Source organism: Cucumis melo, chromosome 4, assembly GCF_025177605.1.
Source record: "Cucumis melo cultivar AY chromosome 4, USDA_Cmelo_AY_1.0, whole genome shotgun sequence".
Lineage (NCBI taxonomy): Eukaryota > Viridiplantae > Streptophyta > Magnoliopsida > Cucurbitales > Cucurbitaceae > Cucumis > Cucumis melo.
Window position 1 is genome coordinate 34,501,649 of NC_066860.1, and position 19,734 is coordinate 34,521,382.

At 30.3% G+C, this 19,734-nt stretch overlaps 5 protein-coding genes across 6 annotated transcripts; 1 reads left to right on the forward strand and 4 right to left on the reverse strand.

Moving 5' to 3' along the window:
* Positions 1–253: 253 nt before the first annotated feature.
* Positions 254–2,241, reverse strand: LOC103486282 (immune-associated nucleotide-binding protein 9-like). The gene is made up of 2 exons (XM_008444183.2): positions 1,960–2,241; positions 254–1,141 (listed from the first exon to the last, which is right to left on the reverse strand). The coding sequence occupies exons 1-2, from the start codon at positions 2,150–2,152 to the stop codon at positions 456–458; spliced, it is 879 nt and encodes a 292-aa protein (XP_008442405.1). The 5' UTR covers positions 2,153–2,241; the 3' UTR covers positions 254–455.
* Positions 2,242–4,158: 1,917 nt separating this feature from the next.
* LOC103486281 (immune-associated nucleotide-binding protein 9-like) lies at positions 4,159–6,043 on the reverse strand. Its single transcript, XM_008444182.3, has 2 exons — positions 5,747–6,043; positions 4,159–4,968 (listed from the first exon to the last, which is right to left on the reverse strand). Exons 1-2 carry the CDS (start codon positions 5,937–5,939, stop codon positions 4,307–4,309), a joined length of 855 nt encoding a protein of 284 aa, XP_008442404.2. The 5' UTR covers positions 5,940–6,043; the 3' UTR covers positions 4,159–4,306.
* A 1,627-nt stretch (positions 6,044–7,670) lies between these two features.
* On the reverse strand, positions 7,671–10,085 carry LOC103486280 (immune-associated nucleotide-binding protein 1-like). The gene is made up of 3 exons (XM_008444181.3): positions 9,828–10,085; positions 8,656–9,194; positions 7,671–8,124 (listed from the first exon to the last, which is right to left on the reverse strand). Exons 1-3 carry the CDS (start codon positions 10,018–10,020, stop codon positions 7,876–7,878), a joined length of 981 nt encoding a protein of 326 aa, XP_008442403.2. The 5' UTR covers positions 10,021–10,085; the 3' UTR covers positions 7,671–7,875.
* A 1,312-nt stretch (positions 10,086–11,397) lies between these two features.
* LOC103486279 (acyl-coenzyme A oxidase 4, peroxisomal) lies at positions 11,398–16,029 on the forward strand. Of its 2 annotated transcripts, XM_051084271.1 has the most exons (14): positions 11,408–11,657; positions 11,834–11,922; positions 12,049–12,153; positions 12,595–12,701; positions 12,885–12,962; positions 13,043–13,166; positions 13,308–13,381; positions 13,470–13,529; positions 13,647–13,756; positions 14,048–14,207; positions 14,729–14,805; positions 14,879–15,050; positions 15,143–15,235; positions 15,643–16,029. In XM_051084271.1, exons 2-14 carry the CDS (start codon positions 11,898–11,900, stop codon positions 15,772–15,774), a joined length of 1,317 nt encoding a protein of 438 aa, XP_050940228.1. In that variant the 5' UTR covers positions 11,408–11,657; positions 11,834–11,897; the 3' UTR covers positions 15,775–16,029. The 2 variants fall into 2 exon arrangements, with proteins under 2 accessions (XP_008442401.2, XP_050940228.1); XM_008444179.3 differs by lacking the exon at positions 11,834–11,922 and having other exon boundaries at positions 11,398–11,657.
* A 1,395-nt stretch (positions 16,030–17,424) lies between these two features.
* LOC103486278 (protein RESPONSE TO ABA AND SALT 1) lies at positions 17,425–19,734 on the reverse strand. Its single transcript, XM_051084272.1, has 2 exons — positions 18,970–19,734; positions 17,425–17,872 (listed from the first exon to the last, which is right to left on the reverse strand). Exons 1-2 carry the CDS (start codon positions 19,663–19,665, stop codon positions 17,840–17,842), a joined length of 729 nt encoding a protein of 242 aa, XP_050940229.1. The 5' UTR covers positions 19,666–19,734; the 3' UTR covers positions 17,425–17,839.

Genomic DNA, 19,734 nt, shown 5'->3' on the forward strand with positions numbered 1-19,734 from the left:
TTTTTAAGATCACAAATAATACTATGAATAATTAGTTATTGCAGCACTAAGTGAATTAGAGTAGTTTTAATAACTAATTTCACTGACTTCTAGATGGTATCTTAAATAGCTTTACAGAGACTAAACTTTAACTTTGTACAAATCATAAAGACTAAATTTGCAGTTTAACAAAACAAAAATATAGTATGTGTGTTTTCAACGATATAAAGGAAACAATATCGCAAAATAACACGTTTGTGAAATAATGCTCGTATGAAACAAATACATTCTATCTTTTATTTAGGTTATTACAAACACATATACACACAAAGGGCACAAATACAAATATTCTCTCACCTTGTTCAACTTTTATTACCACACATATTATTCAACACAAGCACACACAATTATATATTGTATGTCTTTATTCATATAGTAACGTATTTTTTTATTATACTAATAGTGTTTGTAAGTGATCAAATAATAGTACAAATTCTGACCTCTGGTTCACGTGTAGCTACCTTATGTAACAGTTCTTGTTGTCTTTTTTGTTGTTCTAACACTTGTCGTTGCAAATCAGTGAGTTGTTTAATGTTATCCCCATGTTGTTTTTGTAACTCTTGAAATCGTTCTTCAGCTTTACGTCTTGCTTCTTTTTCTTCTTCTATTTGCTTCTCAAGCTTGCTTTTTACTGCTTCCAATCTTTCCTCGAACTTGTTTATAAGAAACAAACTATGTGTAAAGGGTTGTCCTTCGTTTTGATCTACCACTTCTTTCACTAAATTTAAAAGCTTGTTCACTTGTTCAACCTTCTTTGTTCCACTCCTAGTTTTGTTGTCAAAAAGTACCTGTCGTCCTTTACAAGCAGCTAGAATATCCTTTAAGGCAACAGGACAACCAAGTAAGTAATCGTCAAAGGTGCTGCTGTCATCGTCGTCGTCATCGAATTCGTCGCCTCCGGTGAAGACTATAATAGCGTAATCCACGATCTTACATCCAAATAAATTTTGTAGGGTTTTTAAGGTGGCTTCTTCTTCTTGAGTGAATCGGTTTTTTGCTGAGAAAACTAAAAGAACTGCATGAATGCCTTCTTTTACTAAATCCAAACATTTCACTATTTCCCTCGTGACGTGTTCTGTTCCATGGGATAAATCAAATAGACCTGCACAAATTTTTTCATAGACATTCATCAGATCGAAGGTTATAGTTAATAAGATTTTTTTATTTGATTTGTTTAGGTCATGATTTATAAATCTTTTATTTTTCGGTTTTTTGTTTTAGATTATTTTAAAAATTGTGTTTGTTTTCTTGTATTTTCTTTATGTTTATAATAAATTATAACTACGTTATATATTAAATTTGACTTATAAAATTTAAATCTTATTATTCAATGAGAAATATGAAAACACAGTTGTAAAATCACTTGTTAGAAAATTAAAAACACAACATAACAACATAACTTTCATCTAACAAGTCTATGTTTTAAAGCGTTTATAGCAAAAATTTAGTCGAAAATTTAGCAAAATTCTCGTGAGATAGACAATTGATTTGTTGGTGTTGAGGCACTAATTTATTTGCTCACATTTGGTCCAAAATTTTAATTCATTCTATTTATTATAACAAAAAGAAATCAAACAATTTGAAATAATCAAAATCATCGCAAGAAGCATTTTAAAATATAGCATAATGCATACTAATTTCAGTTAATGATGTCTACTAATCTATATCATTAATAAAATGGGAACTTTTGTAAATATTTTATCCTCGGGAGAATTATAAAAAATGAAAAATTTAACAAAATATAGTAAAATTTTACATTCTTTTAATAATAAACATCGATGGAATCCAAAATTTTGTTATAGTTTATAAATATTTTAATTTATTTTACTATATTTGAAAATACTCATTCTTTTTATCAAATATTTTATTACAGTAACATACACAAAATAAGTACTATCACTAAAATCAGCTATTTCTTACCCGGAGTGTCTATGACATTTATTACTTGTCCATCTGGTTGTACGCATGTTTTCAACTCAGAAGTACTTGTAATGCCCGAAGAACTTCTCTTTGACTCGAACATCTTCTTTCCAAGAATACTATTTCCAGTTGCACTTTTTCCGTTCCCAGTACGACCCATTAACACCATAGTTAGTGGAACAATCCCCTCCATTTAGTTAATATTTAAAATGATATTATTAATCACACATACAGCACGAGAGATCAGACTTCAGAAGAAAAACCTAAATTGGATGATGTGGTAAATAGATAATAATGTATTTATCCCTTTTATATACAACCATAAAACTTACCTGTCACCGTCACTTTTATTACTATATTGAGATGCAAGCCAAACTCCAAGTAATTCAAGTATAAATTCTAAACTTAGGCATCCGAGATTGACCGACGTAAACACATCCAAGAGCCTACTAGGGTGGATTGGATATATAATTAACGAATTTTTACCGAAAGAAAGGAATCTCTTTGTACCATATAGACCAAATAGAATTTTCTCGGTGCTTTGGGTTAGTTGCTAAGTTTTCTACTATACTTTTAGATTTTAGATTATGGGTTTTTTTAAAAAATATAATTAATTTTGAAAATGAAAAAAAAAATCACATGTCCACAATATAAAATATCAAAATTACTCCGATCAACTCACGATAAATCGGTTACAAGCGCGCGATACACGATCGTTCGTGTATCGTACACCTTAATGGCATCGAGATGGGATGAAAGAATTTTGCTTTTATTTTATTCGATCTCGAGCATACATTACCCTGAATTGTCCTAGAATAAAAGATTTTTATTTATTCAATCTCGGGACTTAATTGCACCGAGATGATCTGAGATTAATAGATTACAAAGAAAATATAAATTACAAGGGATATATGAAATTTATGAAAAATAATTGTATGTTATAGACTTTGGTAAGGTCTAACTGCATTTTGTAAATTAGACTTTAAATTATAGTAATATGTCCTTTAGAATATATATATTATTTTAATATGAATTATATATATTTGTAGTCTCAATTATAAATGACGAGATAATGATAACAAAACAAACATCCTAGATAATAAGAGTTTTCACCGATAGGTTGGATGGAGACATGAATTTCCCTTAATTGTTATTAATACATGATTATCTTAAAAAGTGAGAAAAAAATATATTTATTCGCTTAATTTGTACATATATTTGATTTTTCACAAAAAAAAAAATCCAATTTAATAATATTTAGGTAAAATATATAGAAAATATTAAATTTCATCAAATGACAATAAACTGAGTTAGGGAGTGAAACAAGATTCTTTTGAAAGCGATTTTGATTTATGTTTGATTTTACCTTCTCTTACGTATTTACTTTAAATATAACAAAATAAACTAAAATATTTACACAATATAGTAAAATTTTAGAATTTTATTAATATAATAATACACTAACGATAGATACTTATTAACGTCTATTAGTACCTCTTATAATTAAATATCCGATGCTACTACACTATATATATAAGTAATTTTTTTCACGCAAATATATTGATCATTATATCCTTTAACTGTTTCAAATATTTTACGAAACCGCAGCCAAACATAAACTTGTGTTAGGTTCATTTTATACCTAATGTGTAAATATCTTCCACGATAAAAGTATATGTTAGGATCATATAAAATGGATTTTCAAGCACTCTTAGTAATTTAGTGGATGATCACAGTTAACCAAGATTACTAAAATTAGTGGGATTAAGTTCGTTACTACTAAAATTAGTGTTCAATTATAAGTTTCTAACTACCTTGTTCATGGGTATAAATTTCACATGCATACTTAAGATAATAATCATTGAAATTTCAAATGCAATAAATTGAACCTTTTTCAAATTCACACGTTAAGCTGACAAAAAAATCTCCATTAAATATGCTTAAAGTTTATTACATTCATATTATAAAGTCCAACATCCAACATTAGAGTATACAGATCGTTAGTTAATGATCATGTATTGAATGTTGAATATTGTATGTGTAGGTTAATTAGATGAATTGAACCTATTTCAAATTCACGGATTAGGCTAGAATTAATTTTAAAAGATTGGACAATAAGATCATATACAATATGATTAATACAATTCATTACATACATTTATTTTTCTTTTTTACATTAGAAAAACACGAATAAGGGTATACAATAAAAAGGTAGCTGCATTTTGAGTTTATTATATTATTTTAAAATGCACGTTGTTATGCAACATATATTATAATGTGATTATTTTAATTAGTTTATGTAGGCGTGACACGACGTGATATGGTATATATAGTGTTTTGAGAGTACTCAAAGAATAGGGCATTCTTTGACAACTTTGACTTCAACTGGCCTTCGAAGAACTTCAACTAGTAACTTATTTTGGTCTCGGATTTGATCCTCAAATCGCTTTTGCATTTCTTGCAGTTTCTCTTCCGCTTTGCGTCTCGCTTCTCTTTCTTCTGCTATTACACTTTCAAGCTTGTTTTTTACTTCATTGAATTTCTCTTCAAGCTTGGTGCTATGAAACAAGGTGTGTGTGAAAGGATGACCTCCATTTTGGGCAATCACTTCGTTTACCATAATTAAAAGATTATTTACTTGTTCATTCTTCTTTGTTTCGCTCCTAGTTTTGTTATCAAAAAGTAGACAACGATTGTTACATGTAATTAAAATGTCCTTTAAGGGTACAGGAATGTCACGTAGGTAATCTTCAAAGGTGGCAATATTGTCATCGTCGTCGTCGAATTCGAACTCGTCACCTCCTGTGAAGATGAAAATGGCATAGTCCATAATTTTGAATCCGAACAAGTTTTGTAAGGTTTTGACAGTAGCTGCTTCTTCTTGAGAGAATCGATTCTTCGTTGAGAAAACCAGAAGAACAGCATGAATACCAGTATTGCTGGCCAAATCGATACACTTCACTATTTCTCTCGTGATGTAATCTGTTCCCCTCGATAAATCAAACATTCCTGCACATTACACCATGATCAGTACCTATATTGTTAATTAGTTGTTCTACTATCTTTAAATATATAAAAAAATACTCATTTATTTAGTCCATAAGTGAATAATATCAATTTAATTATATGTGTTGAAAAATGCACTATCATTGTATAAACCTTGGAACATTTGTCAAACCGTAATAAAAAAAATAATACAATACACTTATTTCCTTTAAGGAATGTTCGGGGGAAGGAAAGGAATACGGAGAAAAAGGAATTAAGATATTTGAATCTTTGTACTTTAAGCTCAGTACTTTTAAAAGTTAACATTTTAATCTCTATTTTCCTTTTATATCTCTTTTTTTTTTTAATTCTGACAAATTTTAACACAACAAAATGTAAAATTGATAAGTTTTATTAATATACAACAATAGTTTTTCTTTTATCAACTTTTTTAATTGATTGTGGTTAGAATTTTATAAATAAATATTAAAAATACTCGATTTTTAAGATTACATAAACTACTAAAATAAATTACATGTTTGGATTTTAACTTTTTAAAATACTTAAAAGCGTATTTTTAAGTATTAAAAAAGATTTTTTTATCTATACTTAAAACACCAATTCGAAATTAAAAAAATAAATGAAAGTAAAGTGTGAAATATAGACCTTTTCATTTTTTATTACAACACCACCTACCTATGCCAATAAAAAAACGAAACTTCAACCACTAATAAAATACTTCATACAATGGTACTAATACTATGTACAAGTATAATAAAGAATCGACTATTTAAATACTTACCAGGAGTGTCGATGACATTTATTATTTGGCCATTATTCCGAGTACATGACCGTAACTCAGAACTTCTCGTAATGCCCAATGAACTCTTTTGGGACTTGAACTCTTTCTTTCCAAGAATACTATTACCAGTTGCACTTTTTCCATTTCCAGTTCGACCCATTAACACCAAGGTTAGAGAAGGGACATCCGTCATAGTTATTTATTTAAATTTGAATTATCGATTATATAAATTAATTAACCACAATATTAAAGAAGAAGAGAAACTGCAAAAGCCAAATTGCCTTTGTATGCTGCAGTAGAAAAACACAAACATGTTCCCCTTTTATAGAACTGTAAAACTCATTGTCACTGTCACTTCTTTTACTAAAATTGGAGTGTAAGCCAAGCAAAAAGTACTTTAGGCATAAATCCTAAACTTATTAAGTTGGGTATTTGTTGAGAATCCTACCATTATCTTAAAAGATACTTAGGTTATATTAATTGAAGTGTAAAATTGAAGTGGTGGCCAAATTCGAAATAATAACAGTAATGATGATGATAATAATAATAATAATAGTAAAAATAATAACAATTTTTTAAAATAATTAATCTTCAAAATTTAACTTGGTATTTTCAAAACATTGGTAGAATGTATATATAATTAAGCAAACAAACTCAAAGGGGTTGTAAAGAAATGTTTGTAGGTTTGAATTAAAAAAAATAAAAATCAAATAGTTTACTATGCACGGTCTAAATATTATTAAGGGTTTTCACATAGAGCTTCATCTCATAATCGATTGAGTAATCGGTCTATTCTATTGTGAAGTTACTAATTTTTATAATGTAAAATCTTCAATCAAGATATAATGAATTACACTTTTCATTATCAAAATTGGTATTGAGATAAAACTTTGTATCATCTAATATAATATTAAATTCCATAAAGTTTGAAGGAGTCATTTGGAAACAAAAATTTGGGATTCAATTTAATAACTATGAATTAAAAAAGCATGCATCTTGAAGTGATATATATATTATAAATTTTATATTAAAATAAAACTTTACGATGTTTAAAAAGACGTTTGAATTACTTTCTCTCGTTGCCAATGACTTAATAGATTTAACCAACTCTAATTGAACCCGAATCCAAATGGAGTGGATAACTTGAGAATTCCCTTTTAAAAAGTGAAGGAAGAAGAAAAGAATATCCGTACAAAATAGAACAAAAGCCTAAGGACGAATTTATTTGCTTAATTTTTTAAAACTTTTAATCCTACTCTTAACATATATGCTTTCTTTGAATTTAACGTGGCAGTGTTCTTGATTTGTCGTTTTACTACAATTCTTAACTTGAGTTCGATGGGAATCAAATGTATGTTTGATATTGAATCGATCAAACTCGAACAATTAACATTAATTTATTTAAATATTGGTTTCTTTCCACATTAATCATGATTTATCGTACGTAGATATGTTCATTACTAAAACATTGTTAATGTCAATAAACAGTGTCTTATCTTTGATAAAAACCTTTGTTGATATATTAAGCATTTTAAAATCACTCTCAACCACATCTCTCAATATAATTTTAAAAATCCTAACATTTTTATTTAATAGGCCAAAGTTCACAGGAGAATATCAAATTGAAAATACACTTTTAAATACTATTCAATTTTCTGATTTAATCTTTGTATTTTCAATAAAATTCAAATTTAGTGTCTCAATGTTAATTTTATTCAGAAAATAATTTTAATAATAATTTTCATAAAAAATAGTAATTATTGAATATAATAATAATTTAAAGTTATAGTAAAAATGTTGATGTAAATTACAATAAAATTTTAAAAATCAACAATAATATACATCCTATTGAAAACTAAATTTAAGATATATGGAAAGTATAAACGTCAAAATGATAGGAATTAAAATTTAACAATTTTAGATATTTTATCCAAATAAATATAACATATATGATATATATGATAATAATCCATTATTACATGTCATTTTAACATTACAATGCACACACAAACACACATCACAGGTGGCAGATGCCTTATTCAAGCAAGGTTTTAATTACGCACATTCAAATTACACACATATATATAATATGCATACAATCATATTAATTGATTACAATAATATTGTTTTTAGAATAAGAGTCTAATTAGACGTTTAATGTTTGCAAGTATAGATTGAATTAGAAGACGACGTTCAGATTGTCGCTCAACCTCCACGGGTGGTGGTATTTGAAGTGAACAATGTAGCAATTCATTAAGCTTCTGAGTTTCGTCGTTATATTGTTTCTGTATTTTTAGCGTTTTCTCTTCTACTTGACGCCGTGCTTCTCTTTCTTCTTCCAATTGTCGTTGAAGCGTGTTGTTTACCTCCGACATGAACTTTCATTTTATGTGATCAAACCATTATTGTTATATTCAATTAAGTTTATTTATTTTTTATTGAGATTAATTTCTTTAAAAATTTAAATGACAAAATAAACTTATGAAAAATATTTATAAAATATGATAAAATTTTAAATTCATAAATATTAATGGATTTTTATCGAGGTTTAATTATTCGTAAAATATGAAATTCTATTATATTTTTATTTAACTAGGTTAATTATATTTGAAAATGGGCCTAAAAATAACTTATAAAAAAGTTGAAACAAAAAATTACAAAATTCTCAACTCAATACAATAGTGAATTTCAATAAACAAATATTTTTGACGAATTGCAAAATTTAACCCTAAATTAACTTATTTAAACTTTTTAGAAGAAAAAAAGAACACTTGCCTGCTATTAGTTTGCCACCAGTTATTAACTATTTCAAGTTTAAAATATTTTAAAAACTCTTCAAAGTTGATTTGTGTTTTTAGAATTTTCAAAGAAAACATCTTGTTTAATTAAAGTAAGGATTTGGGGCCTACCTCATTCAACTTTTCTTCAAGCTTGGGATCAGAATAAGAATGATCTTGAGTGCAAAAATGTTCAAGCTTTGTTTTGACTTCATCAAATTCCTTCTCAAGCTTTTGATTAGAAATCAAAGGGGGTTTGTAGGGGTGTCCTCCATTTTGGTCAATAATTTCCTTCACCAATTCCAAAAGCTCTTTCACTTGTTCATCCTTCTTTTCTTCACTCTTAGTTTTGTTGTCAAATATCACACACCTATTCTTGCAGGCAGCTAGAATGTTCTTCAAAGCCATAGGACATTCATGGCTCAAGTAATCTTCTATGTCTTCATCATTCTCGAATTCGTCGCCTCCAGTTAAGATTACAATGGTGTAATCCACGATTTTGGGTCCAAATGTATTTTGTAGGGTTTGAATGGTGGCTTCTTCTTCTTGAGTGAATCGGTTCCTAATCGAAAAAACTAAAATAACAGCATGGATGCCTTCACTTCCCAATTCCATGCACTTCATTATTTCCTTTGCAGTGGATCTTGATTCACCCGATGAATTGAACATTCCTATACATTTTTCGTAATTTGTTGCATGGTAAAAACGTCAAGTAATTTGAGTATCTATTTGGTTCTACAAAGTCTAATTAGTTTCAAACCTAAAAAAATAAAAGAAATGCTAAAGCTCCGTCTAATAGTCATTTGGTTTTATAAAATTTGGGTTGTTTTTTTTTTCTTTTTTTTAAATTTGGTTTCAAATTCGAAAATATCAAAATAATCTTAAAATATGACAAAACATAGAACACAAAAGATGGAATTGATGTTTGTAAGTTTAGTTTTTAAAATTAAAAAACAAAAAGTTAAAAGGTCTAATTTGGTAGTTTTTCTTTTTTAAATTAAACACATTATTTCTTTTCAATTTCTCTAGATGATTTTCATTGTTTAAGTTTAAAAAAATTGAACTTTTAACCAAAATTTAATATCTACCTATATTCTTCGATTCCAAAACTTTTGGTTTGATATATTTCAGAACATTTGTAAAAATTATTGAAGAAAACAAGAAATTTAGAGATAAAAACGTGGTAGTTTTAAAAAACAAATAAATAAAATGTTACTAATTAATAGGTCAATTTTAGTTCTTACCCCAAAATATAAGCCTAAGTAATAGTTACAAAATATAGAAATCAGTCAATAATTTCATACCAGGAGTGTCAATGACATTTATTACTTGTCCATCATTCCTTACACATTTCTCCAACGATGAAGTTTTAGTAACGCATGATGAACTTTTTCTTGACACAAACGCCTTCTTTCCAAGAATACCATTTCCAGTTGCACTTTTCCCATTTCCAGTACGACCCATTAGAACCAAAGTTAGAGGAGGAAGAACCGTCATTATTATTATTTAATCAAATATCAAATTTCGGTTAGGCTAAAAAGAAGAAGAGAGTCTTGTGCAGTAAAAAAAGAAGAAGAAGATGTTCATCCTTTTATAGAACCGTAAAACTCAACGTTACCATCACTTTAATTCATTAAATTGAAATGCAAGTGAAGGGAAAGTAATTTAGGTATAAATCCTAAACTTAAGTACCTGAGATATTGACCGACTTAACAAGAACACAAGAATCCAAATGGAGTTGGATTGTAAACGAATTTTCTCTAAAAAGATAAAAGAAAGGAATTTTCCGTACAACATAATAAATACTGATTAAATTTAAATTCAGCGTTAAATATACTATATGTTAGTATTAATTATTTTTATACTAATCATTTAAACTCTACCATAATGTTTGATGGTTTGGTTAGTTACCGTTAAAAAATGATTATAGTTGGTGAGTTATAATAACTTAATTATGTTTAATTTCAGTTATAAACAGAGATAAAGGAGGATCAAAAGATAATAAAAACGGTAAACAAAAAATTAGTATGAGTCGTTAAAAATTAAAAAGTTCAACCATTAATAATACGGGAAACACTACCTAAACTTTTGTTAGTATATCATTTTGCATTATTCTTCAAATTTTGTTTTAAAATTAAATCATCACGTAGAACATGTAATTCTGTTAATGAAACTAAAGCATGTTTGAAGTAAAGACTATCTAAAATTATAATAATTAATTTTCTGGTAAAGTATTTAAATACTAGGATAATTATTAAATTTTGATAGATTTTGTTATACTCCCAATTTTTTAAAAAATGTTGTTATATATGCAAATAGTTTGAATTTAATTACTATATTTACAACAATCTCTTGATACTATTTTGCAGTTTTTGATTTTACTGTCAACATTATTTTAGACTCTTATTTGCTATAGTTTTTTAATATTTTATATTTCATGGCATTTTTTATTTTAATTTAGTTTATTTTAGAATGTGTTCTCATTCGTAGTAGTTTAATTGCTGTTTCAAATTTCCAATTGAATGCATAACAAATTTAATCTGATTTTTGTTTCTATTATTTCCAAATCAATGAATAAGTAAATTTACTTCGAGTTCTGCATCGTCAGCTTGATCGAGATTCAAAATTTCTCTCTTTTTTCGAATGTGTGTGTGTATGTGTAATTCCGCTTTTTCGAGCTAGTATTCGATTTGAATTGTTTACCGCCGTGGGTCAGCCCCTATGGTTGAAACTTTAAAGCGCCAGGATCCCAAATTGAAGGTTTAGTTCAATTGTGCTTTAAAAGAAAGAACTACGTTTTTTTTTATTAAATTATAAATCCATTTCTCATTTATTAAAATACTTTACCAAAAACGTGATAGATATCTTAAAATTGCGTGCCCGTAAGTTCTATCCCCGATGGTCGTAACCATATCCAGACAAGTAGCCACATGGTTCATTCCTGTCCTTTTTACCGGTTCGAATCGGCGGTTCCGCCATATTCATTTCCCTCGATCTCTTTTTTTTCTTCTCTCCATTGTTGATCTCCGATTAACAAGATACGAGGCTCGTTTCAAATCTCAAACCCACTCCAGTGTCATAGCTTCTTATTATTCTTCCAATCATGATGGTTGACGCCAAAGTGAATCGCCAAGGTTCGCTGGATTCGTTGACTCCGAATCCTTTTTTTTTTTTTTTTTTACATTCGATATGATGTTCGATCCATGCTATAGCTAGTTTTGTTTTTTCTGATGTCATGTTGTGACTGGGATGTCAGATTGAGGATCAATTTCATCTGTTTGATTGATTTCTGCCTTTTCAAAATCCTTAGAGTTTGATGGTAGTATGTATGTATGTGATCGTGCATTTTCTCCGAGGAAATTAGTGTGTTGAATATGTTTGATCAACACTCTACTTCAGGTTGAGCCTCTGAGATTTGTTGTACTTGTGATTTAGCCCGCATTCGGGTGTACTTCCGTTATTATATGTTTCTGACGTTTGAATATTAAGCCTTTTATTCTTCTGTAAATTGATGAAATGTTGCAGATGATAAGGACAAGAATGCAAGAAGTGCCTACTTCGGTTTACCGGCGCTGGATGTTTCTGTTGCATTCCCTCAAGCCACGTCTGCATCCTCCTTTCCTCCTTCCGGTTGGCCTCCACCGCTTCTAATTTTTTTTCCGACCATCATCTTTGTTCCTGATAGACTTTAGCTCATGCGTTTATATTTGGTCTAACTCCATCCATTTCTTCACATGTACTGGGATGCACATTTTCAGGGGAGTTTTAGGTCATAATTTTGAGGAACATTGGTTACTGCTCTTACGTTTGTTTTATTTAAAAGAGAAAAAGAAAATCTGTGTATTAGATATAGTTTTTATTTTTACTGACTGTGTAACTAATTAGTCTATGCACTAAGATTTTTTAAGATCCCCAGTCACTGCACCTTCGGGATCTAGTAGTGAAAGGGTATTAGGGTCAGCTGCACTCATATGATTGTTGAAATTAGGTTTTTCGTGCTTCAGTCTGATCCTTCAATTCGGTCGTTTGTTTGTTTTCCAATTTTTGAAATTTGCTTCTGGATAATTACAGTCTCAGACTTCTATCAGTTCAACGACCTATTGACTCCTGAGGAGCAAGCTCTCAGAAAAAAAGTGAGACAGTGCGTGGAAAAAGAAGTAGCTCCAATTATGACAAAGGTGCTATTTTTTATCCTGCTTATCTCTTTGAAGGAAATGAAGCATGTTTATGTACTATGAAAAGATGGACTTTGTATTGACTGCGAATTCCCCTACAAGTTTCATTTTGTGTATGGTGTGTTTCTTTTGCTCATTTAAACTACAACTCTAAAGTTTTTTGATCTGGAAGTTTTGCATCTTCAGTATTGGGAGAAGGCAGAGTTTCCATTTGAAGTTGTCCCAAAGCTTGGTAGCTTGTGCATTGCTGGTGGTACTATCAAGGTACTTGTTTTTTTGTTTCTGTTCCAACTCTTGAATCCACGTTAAATTGTTTTAGTATATCTGAGTTTTTGGCCTATCAGGGTTATGGGTGTCCTGGTCTGTCTATTACTGGAAGTGCTGTTGCTGTTGCTGAAGTAGCAAGAGTTGATGCAAGTTGTTCCACTTTCATTCTGGTGCATTCATCGCTCGCAATGCTCACCATCGGTAAGTATTTGGAGCTACCTCTCTGTTATCACTTATCATACTCTTGGAACTGTAGATATGTGCACTTTTTTTTTTCTTAAATAGACATAAGGTGCTTAATGTTTGAGATTTCATATAATTTTTATTGATCATTAATAATAGCTCTATGTGGATCGGAGGAGCAAAAGCATAAATATTTACCTTCCTTGGCAAAGTTTGATACCGTCGCTTGTTGGGTATGGAGATTGTTCTCGAACCTAATATCAATTTCATTGCACGCACTTAGTTTTCTGTCAATTGAACAATTCCTTTCCCATTCTATAGGCTTTGACTGAGCCTGAAAATGGAAGTGATGCCAGTGGTTTAAGAACAACGGCAACAAAGGTTTTACACTTCTAACTTTCTTGTCTGAGATTTTTGACTGCAGGAGTGGCTTTCCAATAAATGCCATAGTTTATCATTCTAAACTTTTTATATGTTATATGACACTGAGACAACCAGGTTGAAGGAGGTTGGGTAATAGAGGGGAAAAAACGCTGGATAGGAAACAGCACATTCGCTGATGTATTGGTTATTTTTGCCAGGAATACAATTACAAATGAAATAAACGGGTAGGTGGAAGGTGCTATAAATGCTCCTCACTATCGTTTTTTGCAACGATTGTTAAGTATTTATATAAAAAATGTATGACACAATTTGACGAGTCCCCATTTCTCAACATGATTGTGAAACCTATAAATTTGAACATTTTTGCATTACATGTTTCCTTTTAGTCAACTGTCATCTGTAACAACGGTACCTTTTAGAATTAACTTCCTAAAAAAGCTAACTGAGTAGCGCTCCCTGTTGTACCCATATAATTATTTCTCATGGATTCTGGATGTTCTTTTTTGGTCCTTCAGATTTATAATAAAAAAAAATGCCCCTGGTCTGACGGTTACAAAGATAGAAAATAAAATTGGTTTGCGGATCGTTCAAAATGGAGACATTGTAATGAATAAAGTTTTCGTACCGGATGAAGATAGGTTACCTGGTGTAAATTCTTTCAAGGATACAAACAAGGTAACTTTTTCTTTTTAATGTTTCTCTTATCTGTCTAGTTGCACGTGTTAAAAGTAACTCATACCTGCAATAGAATTTATTTCTCGTGTCCTTATTTCTCTTGATAAAATGGCATATTTCCATTATCAGTGGCTTCCAAATTTTCTATATTCTAACCTTTAATTTAGTACAAGAAAAGCAAATGAAGGTTCAGTGGATACTTTCTTTTTCAAATTTTACTCTGTTTCCCACCTTTTTTGTTGGATAAAAAAATTCATGCTTAACATTTTCATACTTCTTCCTTTATCCATACTCAAACGAAGGTATTTGGGACCCTTGTTTGATTTGATATGTGACAAATAATATGAATGATTGGTTTGCCAAATACTTTCACAATACAAGTTGAGAAGTTCATTGATGTGATCGAAAATCAGAAAATCAGTTCATTAGGCTTGTCAAGATGAATGTTCTCTTCTTCACTCTAGTTTCTTTGTATCAACATTTTTTCTAGTTCTTATTATAATTACTGCTTTATGGAGCAGGTTCTTGCCGTTTCGCGTGTAATGGTTGCCTGGCAACCCATTGGCATAGCAATGGGGGTTTATGACATGTGTCACAGGTACCCTTTTCTTGTAATTGATATATCAACTGCAAAATCACGGCATTATATTTCTAATGTCTAAGCGATCCAGATATTTGAAGGAGAGGGAACAATTTGGAGCACCATTAGCCGCTTTTCAGCTTAACCAACAGAAACTTGTTCTCATGCTGGGAAATGTTCAAGCAATGTTCCTCATTGGTTGGCGACTTTGCAAATTATATGAAAAGGGAACAATGACTCCAGGTCAAGCTAGCTTGGGAAAGGTTAGAGCTCAGGGTTAACCCAAATTAACTTGATGAATACTAATTAATTACCCACTCCTTAATTAATATATGTTTTCTTATATTGGTATCAGGCATGGATCACTCTGAGAGCTAGGGAAACCGTTTCTCTAGGACGTGAGTTGCTTGGAGGCAATGGGATTTTATCAGACTTTCTAGTTGCAAAGGTTTGCAGATTTACTCACTTCTTGATTTACGACATATATTGATGGGAAATAGTTTCTGATTGAAATGTTAGTTTTAAAGGGTAAATGTTTTGTCCTTGAAAAGCAATTTTCTTTTTAAAACATTCATGAAATCCGATAGCAAGGGAGGCTTAGAAACTAAGTTTATAAACATTACTTCATTGCAGCGGGAGAGGATATAAGTGTTTTTGCTTTTTGCTTTTTAGTTTTTTAAAATCAAGCTCGTAAACATAAGTTTCCTTGTTTTTTTATCTACTTCCTACCGATAATTTTAACAAGCCTTTGTAAAATTTGGTCAGAAAATTGAAAAAGAAAAAGAAAAAACAGAAAACTAAAAATGTCTGTTCTCTGAAGCTTGATGTGGTTTATTTGTTTGGTATATTTCTCAGGCATTCTGTGATTTGGAACCAATATATACGTATGAAGGTACGTACGACATCAACACATTGGTTACTGGGAGAGAAATAACTGGTGTTGCCAGTTTCAAGCCTGCTGCTCTAGCCAAAAGAAGCCGCCTATGATCTTTTTGTTCATGCATGGTGAGCCAAACAATGATATATAATAAAATAATATATATCTCTATTCTATAAATAAAACAAATTACATGTGTATTTAGTTGGTTTTCGCATCGCTTGCCTCTACCGAATGCTTCATAATAACATGTGAGTAACTACTTCTATTAATAAAACTATAGTTATTAATTATGTAGAGTTTAGGTTAAAAGAGATGTGAATGTTCATTTTAATGTCAACTAATCATCAGTACTACATTTGGAAGTCCTTCCTTGTCGCTCTTCTCTGTGATACTAAAACTGTTGATTGTCCTTTGTATCTCCCTTTCAAATGTCTGTTTTCCAGATTTCCCCTTTTTAACAATTGTTTTGATGTGAGGGTACTCAAGTGAATTTAGGGGTTTTAAAAATTGATTTTGCTATTTCTCAAATAGGTTTTTCGTTTTGCTATTTTTGCCAAACTTTGCCTTCTTTTGCTTTCTATTCATGGAGCCTCAGATTTTAGCTATGTTTGCTTTCGTACTTCCATTTTCAAATTGGTTTTTAACGTTATGGTGTTATGCAAATTTGCTTTGATGTTGGGCCATCTAAATTAAAATACTTTGTGCATCCTTAGTTGCACCTAATATATAGAAAAGTTCTTCATTTTATCATCCCCTTTTTAAAATGTTCACTTTCAAACAAATGTGAATCTTTGAGATACAGCTGATGGATACGGTAGACATGCACATGCACAGCAGAAATTAACATACATTAAACACCTTAATAAAACTAAATTACAAATTAACATACATTAAACACCTTAATAAAACTAAATTAAGGTTCAAATGATAACTTACCTTTGTAGTTGCATTAAACATCCTAATAAAACTGAATTAGGGTTTAAATGATAACTACAAAGAACGTTCGTAGTTAATTGGACCACCATTAGTATTAATCCCTTATCCTCTAAACTTAGAATCAAATTGCAATCCAATAATGAAATAATGAAGGATTTAAGAGAAAGATATAGATGGAAATTGTATTAGGGTTGGTGACTCTTCTTCCCTATTTTAAAGAAAATAAACTAAAATTTCAAAAAAAAATTCATAAATTTAAAGAATTCTTTGAATAGACAAAATGCATGGAATAGTTGCATGTGAATTCACCCAAAACCAATGCTTCACCTTAAAATTCTTAGTGAGCTTGGTGACATTACTATAAGTTTTCATTTAACGCATTAATGAATTAGTGAAATTATACAACAATGCACTCTCGGTGGACTTGGATGCACCACCGTAAGGTTTTCACATAGCTCGCCTTTACATGGGTCGAGTAGACTAGACTAGTTATTTCATGAACCATTCAAAGTTAAAGTTAAACTTTGACCTAAAGTTAATAATTTTACTAATAATTTTAAAATAAAAACTTTATTAAATAAAATATGATTTTAAACTTCATATACGAATTTTAAAACATAAATTCAACCCCAAGGATAAGATATATTTTTTTTCTTAATTCTCAATTTTGACTTTGTAAACTGTTTTTTTTTTCTTCACTTGTAACTTTATATTCAAACTTTCATCTTACTATTCTCATTCTCCATTTTTATTATGTTTCTTACATCTTCACTTAAAAGAAAAGAATCATATACATTAATAACCAAATGTATATTTTAAATTTGGTTGAAATGCAAATATTACAGAAAATAAAATAGCAAACAGACAAACTTCTTGTCTGAAAGGAGCAGTAAGACAAATTAAATTAAAATACAGTATAGATAAAGAACTTAAAGAAACAAAGAAATAACAAAAGAAAATATTTTTTTAAAAAATAAAACATAACAGAAGGAAGAGGTTAATAAACATGGGGTGATTGGTTTTTTGTTGTGAATAGTTGGCAACTCAAGTTTGTTCATGTCAGGGTATGGTTAAATTACAAAATTGACCTTTATTATTAAAAAAAAAAAACCCCTTCCAAATTAGTGACTAAAATGTTTATTTTTCAAACTTAGAGACTGAAACTAAAAAGGTTATTTCGCCTTATTTTCCTATACAATAATTTGTTAGGAGGGAAAAATCAGCCTCCCATTTTAATTAGTCATGCTGGTAGCCAAATTGCACCCCACTCTAGAAAAAACAAAATACAGTTCAATTAATAACAAATAACATAAAAAAAACAATATAACTTTTTATTATTATTATTATTATTATTTATTATTATATATTACTTTGTTATGCACACGAAGATGAAACTGTAAAGTTGGAATACCAAGAAAAACAAACCTAAATTCAGAAACCTAGAGGTTAAGGAAACATTTGCGGTACAAAAATAAATAAAATAAATGGTTTAACATTTTCGAAGTATAGATATTTTATTATTACTTATCAAAATTTATTGTCTATATTATTTAATTTAATGAAAGGTCAACAACCAATTTTATTTAAAGAGCTAAATATACACAGATGTGTGTTCAAGATAATTTCAAACCTAGTAAAAAAAGAATTAGAAAATAGTTTAGAGCTATCCTCATGAAAAAAATGATATGAACTCAACAAAAGAACATAAAAACATATTAAAGACGAAAAACAAAGTAGAACCAAAGTGTTGTAGACGACATAAAGCAACACCGTCAACTAAAATATAATGATTGGTTATACTAAGTAATACACCACAAACATTAAAATTTTCTCACGTGTCTATAGATTCAATACCGAGGTGAATAAACATACTTCATACATATGTTTTGATATACCATCCAAAATTAGACAAAAAAATATAACAAAAATGTCAACAAAATTTACCTACGTAGAAAAAAGATATCAACCAAATACCATTTAATTGGACATAAAATCAATTGCTATAAATTCTAAAATTAGTGACACACACGTTCGATAATTTAAATATTTTACATTTTTTTCAAAAATATCCATACATTTTCCCGGAGAAACAAAACAACACACCAAATTTAAAAAAAAAAAAAAAAAAAAAAACGTTTCATACCCTAATTCCATTTCATTGTTATTATTTTTAGGAAATCAAACGTAATATAACCCCCCCCCCCCCCCCCCTTTTTTTCTGATTTTGAAAATTAAAGTTTAAAACCATGTGATCATATTTTCAAACCCGTCTTATAGAAAGTCCTAAAAAGGATTAAAAAAAACCTAAAATATAAAAATTAATATTAAAAAGAAAGAAAGAAAGAAAGAAAGAAAGATTATCGAACCGGATCTTTATCCAAGGCGACACAAAATGGATTCCGTCTGGCATCTTCTTGCAAACCCAACGCTCTAACTCTAAGGTGAAGCTGAGCCACGGCCGCCAAAAATCTAACGGTCTGTGCCGGAGTTAGGATCTGTGTCACTTTTAACGCCGTATCTCTTCTCAAAAGATCCGCACTCGCCAGCACCGACTGAAACGCCGCTTTTAACGTCTCCATTGCCTCCTCGCCACCTACGCCGTCGTGGCCACCGTGCCGGAAAAATTCCAACAACGGCGGCGCCGCAACTTTTTCTTGAATTTTCGCCAAGTCATTGTTCAGTAGCCTTTCTTCGATCTTCGTGTCGTCCTTAAGACGCCTAATTCTAACCACCTGTTCGTCCGACAGGTCGTCTATGGACTGATTAACCAGCCGGATAATGAGGCCCGGGCGGAATCCGCCGATCCAGAGAAGTGTCCTCTCGTAGGTAGTGAACCAGGGTGGGGTAAAAACGAGAAAGATATCAGTTTGGGTAATTCTTGATTTTTTCTCGTAATAATCCTCATAGTGGCTGAGGATTCGAGAGATTAAAACTTGGAGATCGCGGTTGTGAGGACTGCCGTGTGCGGCGGAGAGGAGGTCGTCGAGATAGTTTCGTTGACGGAGGAGCCAAGCTTCAACAAATGCTTTGAATGAGTCAGCATTGTAATGGTCACCTGCCATTTAGAGAGAGAGACAGAGTAGGTGGATTTTTAGAATTTAGGGAGAGAAACTGAGCCAATTTATTTTGGT

Coding starts and splice junctions, on each gene's coding strand:
- LOC103486279 (XM_008444179.3), top strand. CDS start 11,627: ATGATGGTTGACGCCAAAGTGAATCGCCAAG. Junction 12,702..12,884: donor TAGCTCCAATTATGACAAAG/GTGCTATTTTTT, acceptor TTGCATCTTCAG/TATTGGGAGAAGGCAGAGTT. Junction 12,963..13,042: donor TTGCTGGTGGTACTATCAAG/GTACTTGTTTTT, acceptor TTGGCCTATCAG/GGTTATGGGTGTCCTGGTCT.
- LOC103486280 (XM_008444181.3), bottom strand. CDS start 10,020: ATGACGGTTCTTCCTCCTCTAACTTTGGTTCTAATGGGTCGTACTGGA. Junction 9,195..9,827: donor AAATGTCATTGACACTCCTG/GTATGAAATTAT, acceptor AAAAATGTATAG/GAATGTTCAATTCATCGGGT. Junction 8,125..8,655: donor TTGAAGAAAAGTTGAATGAG/GTAGGCCCCAAA, acceptor ATAAAATGAAAG/TTCATGTCGGAGGTAAACAA.
- LOC103486278 (XM_051084272.1), bottom strand. CDS start 19,665: ATGGCAGGTGACCATTACAATGCTGACTCATTCAAAGCATTTGTTGAA. Junction 17,873..18,969: donor TCGCCTTGGATAAAGATCCG/GTTCGATAATCT, acceptor TGTTTTTTCTAG/AGTGGGGTGCAATTTGGCTA.
- LOC103486281 (XM_008444182.3), bottom strand. CDS start 5,939: ATGACGGATGTCCCTTCTCTAACCTTGGTGTTAATGGGTCGAACTGGA. Junction 4,969..5,746: donor AAATGTCATCGACACTCCTG/GTAAGTATTTAA, acceptor TGTAATGTGCAG/GAATGTTTGATTTATCGAGG.
- LOC103486282 (XM_008444183.2), bottom strand. CDS start 2,152: ATGGAGGGGATTGTTCCACTAACTATGGTGTTAATGGGTCGTACTGGG. Junction 1,142..1,959: donor AAATGTCATAGACACTCCGG/GTAAGAAATAGC, acceptor AAATTTGTGCAG/GTCTATTTGATTTATCCCAT.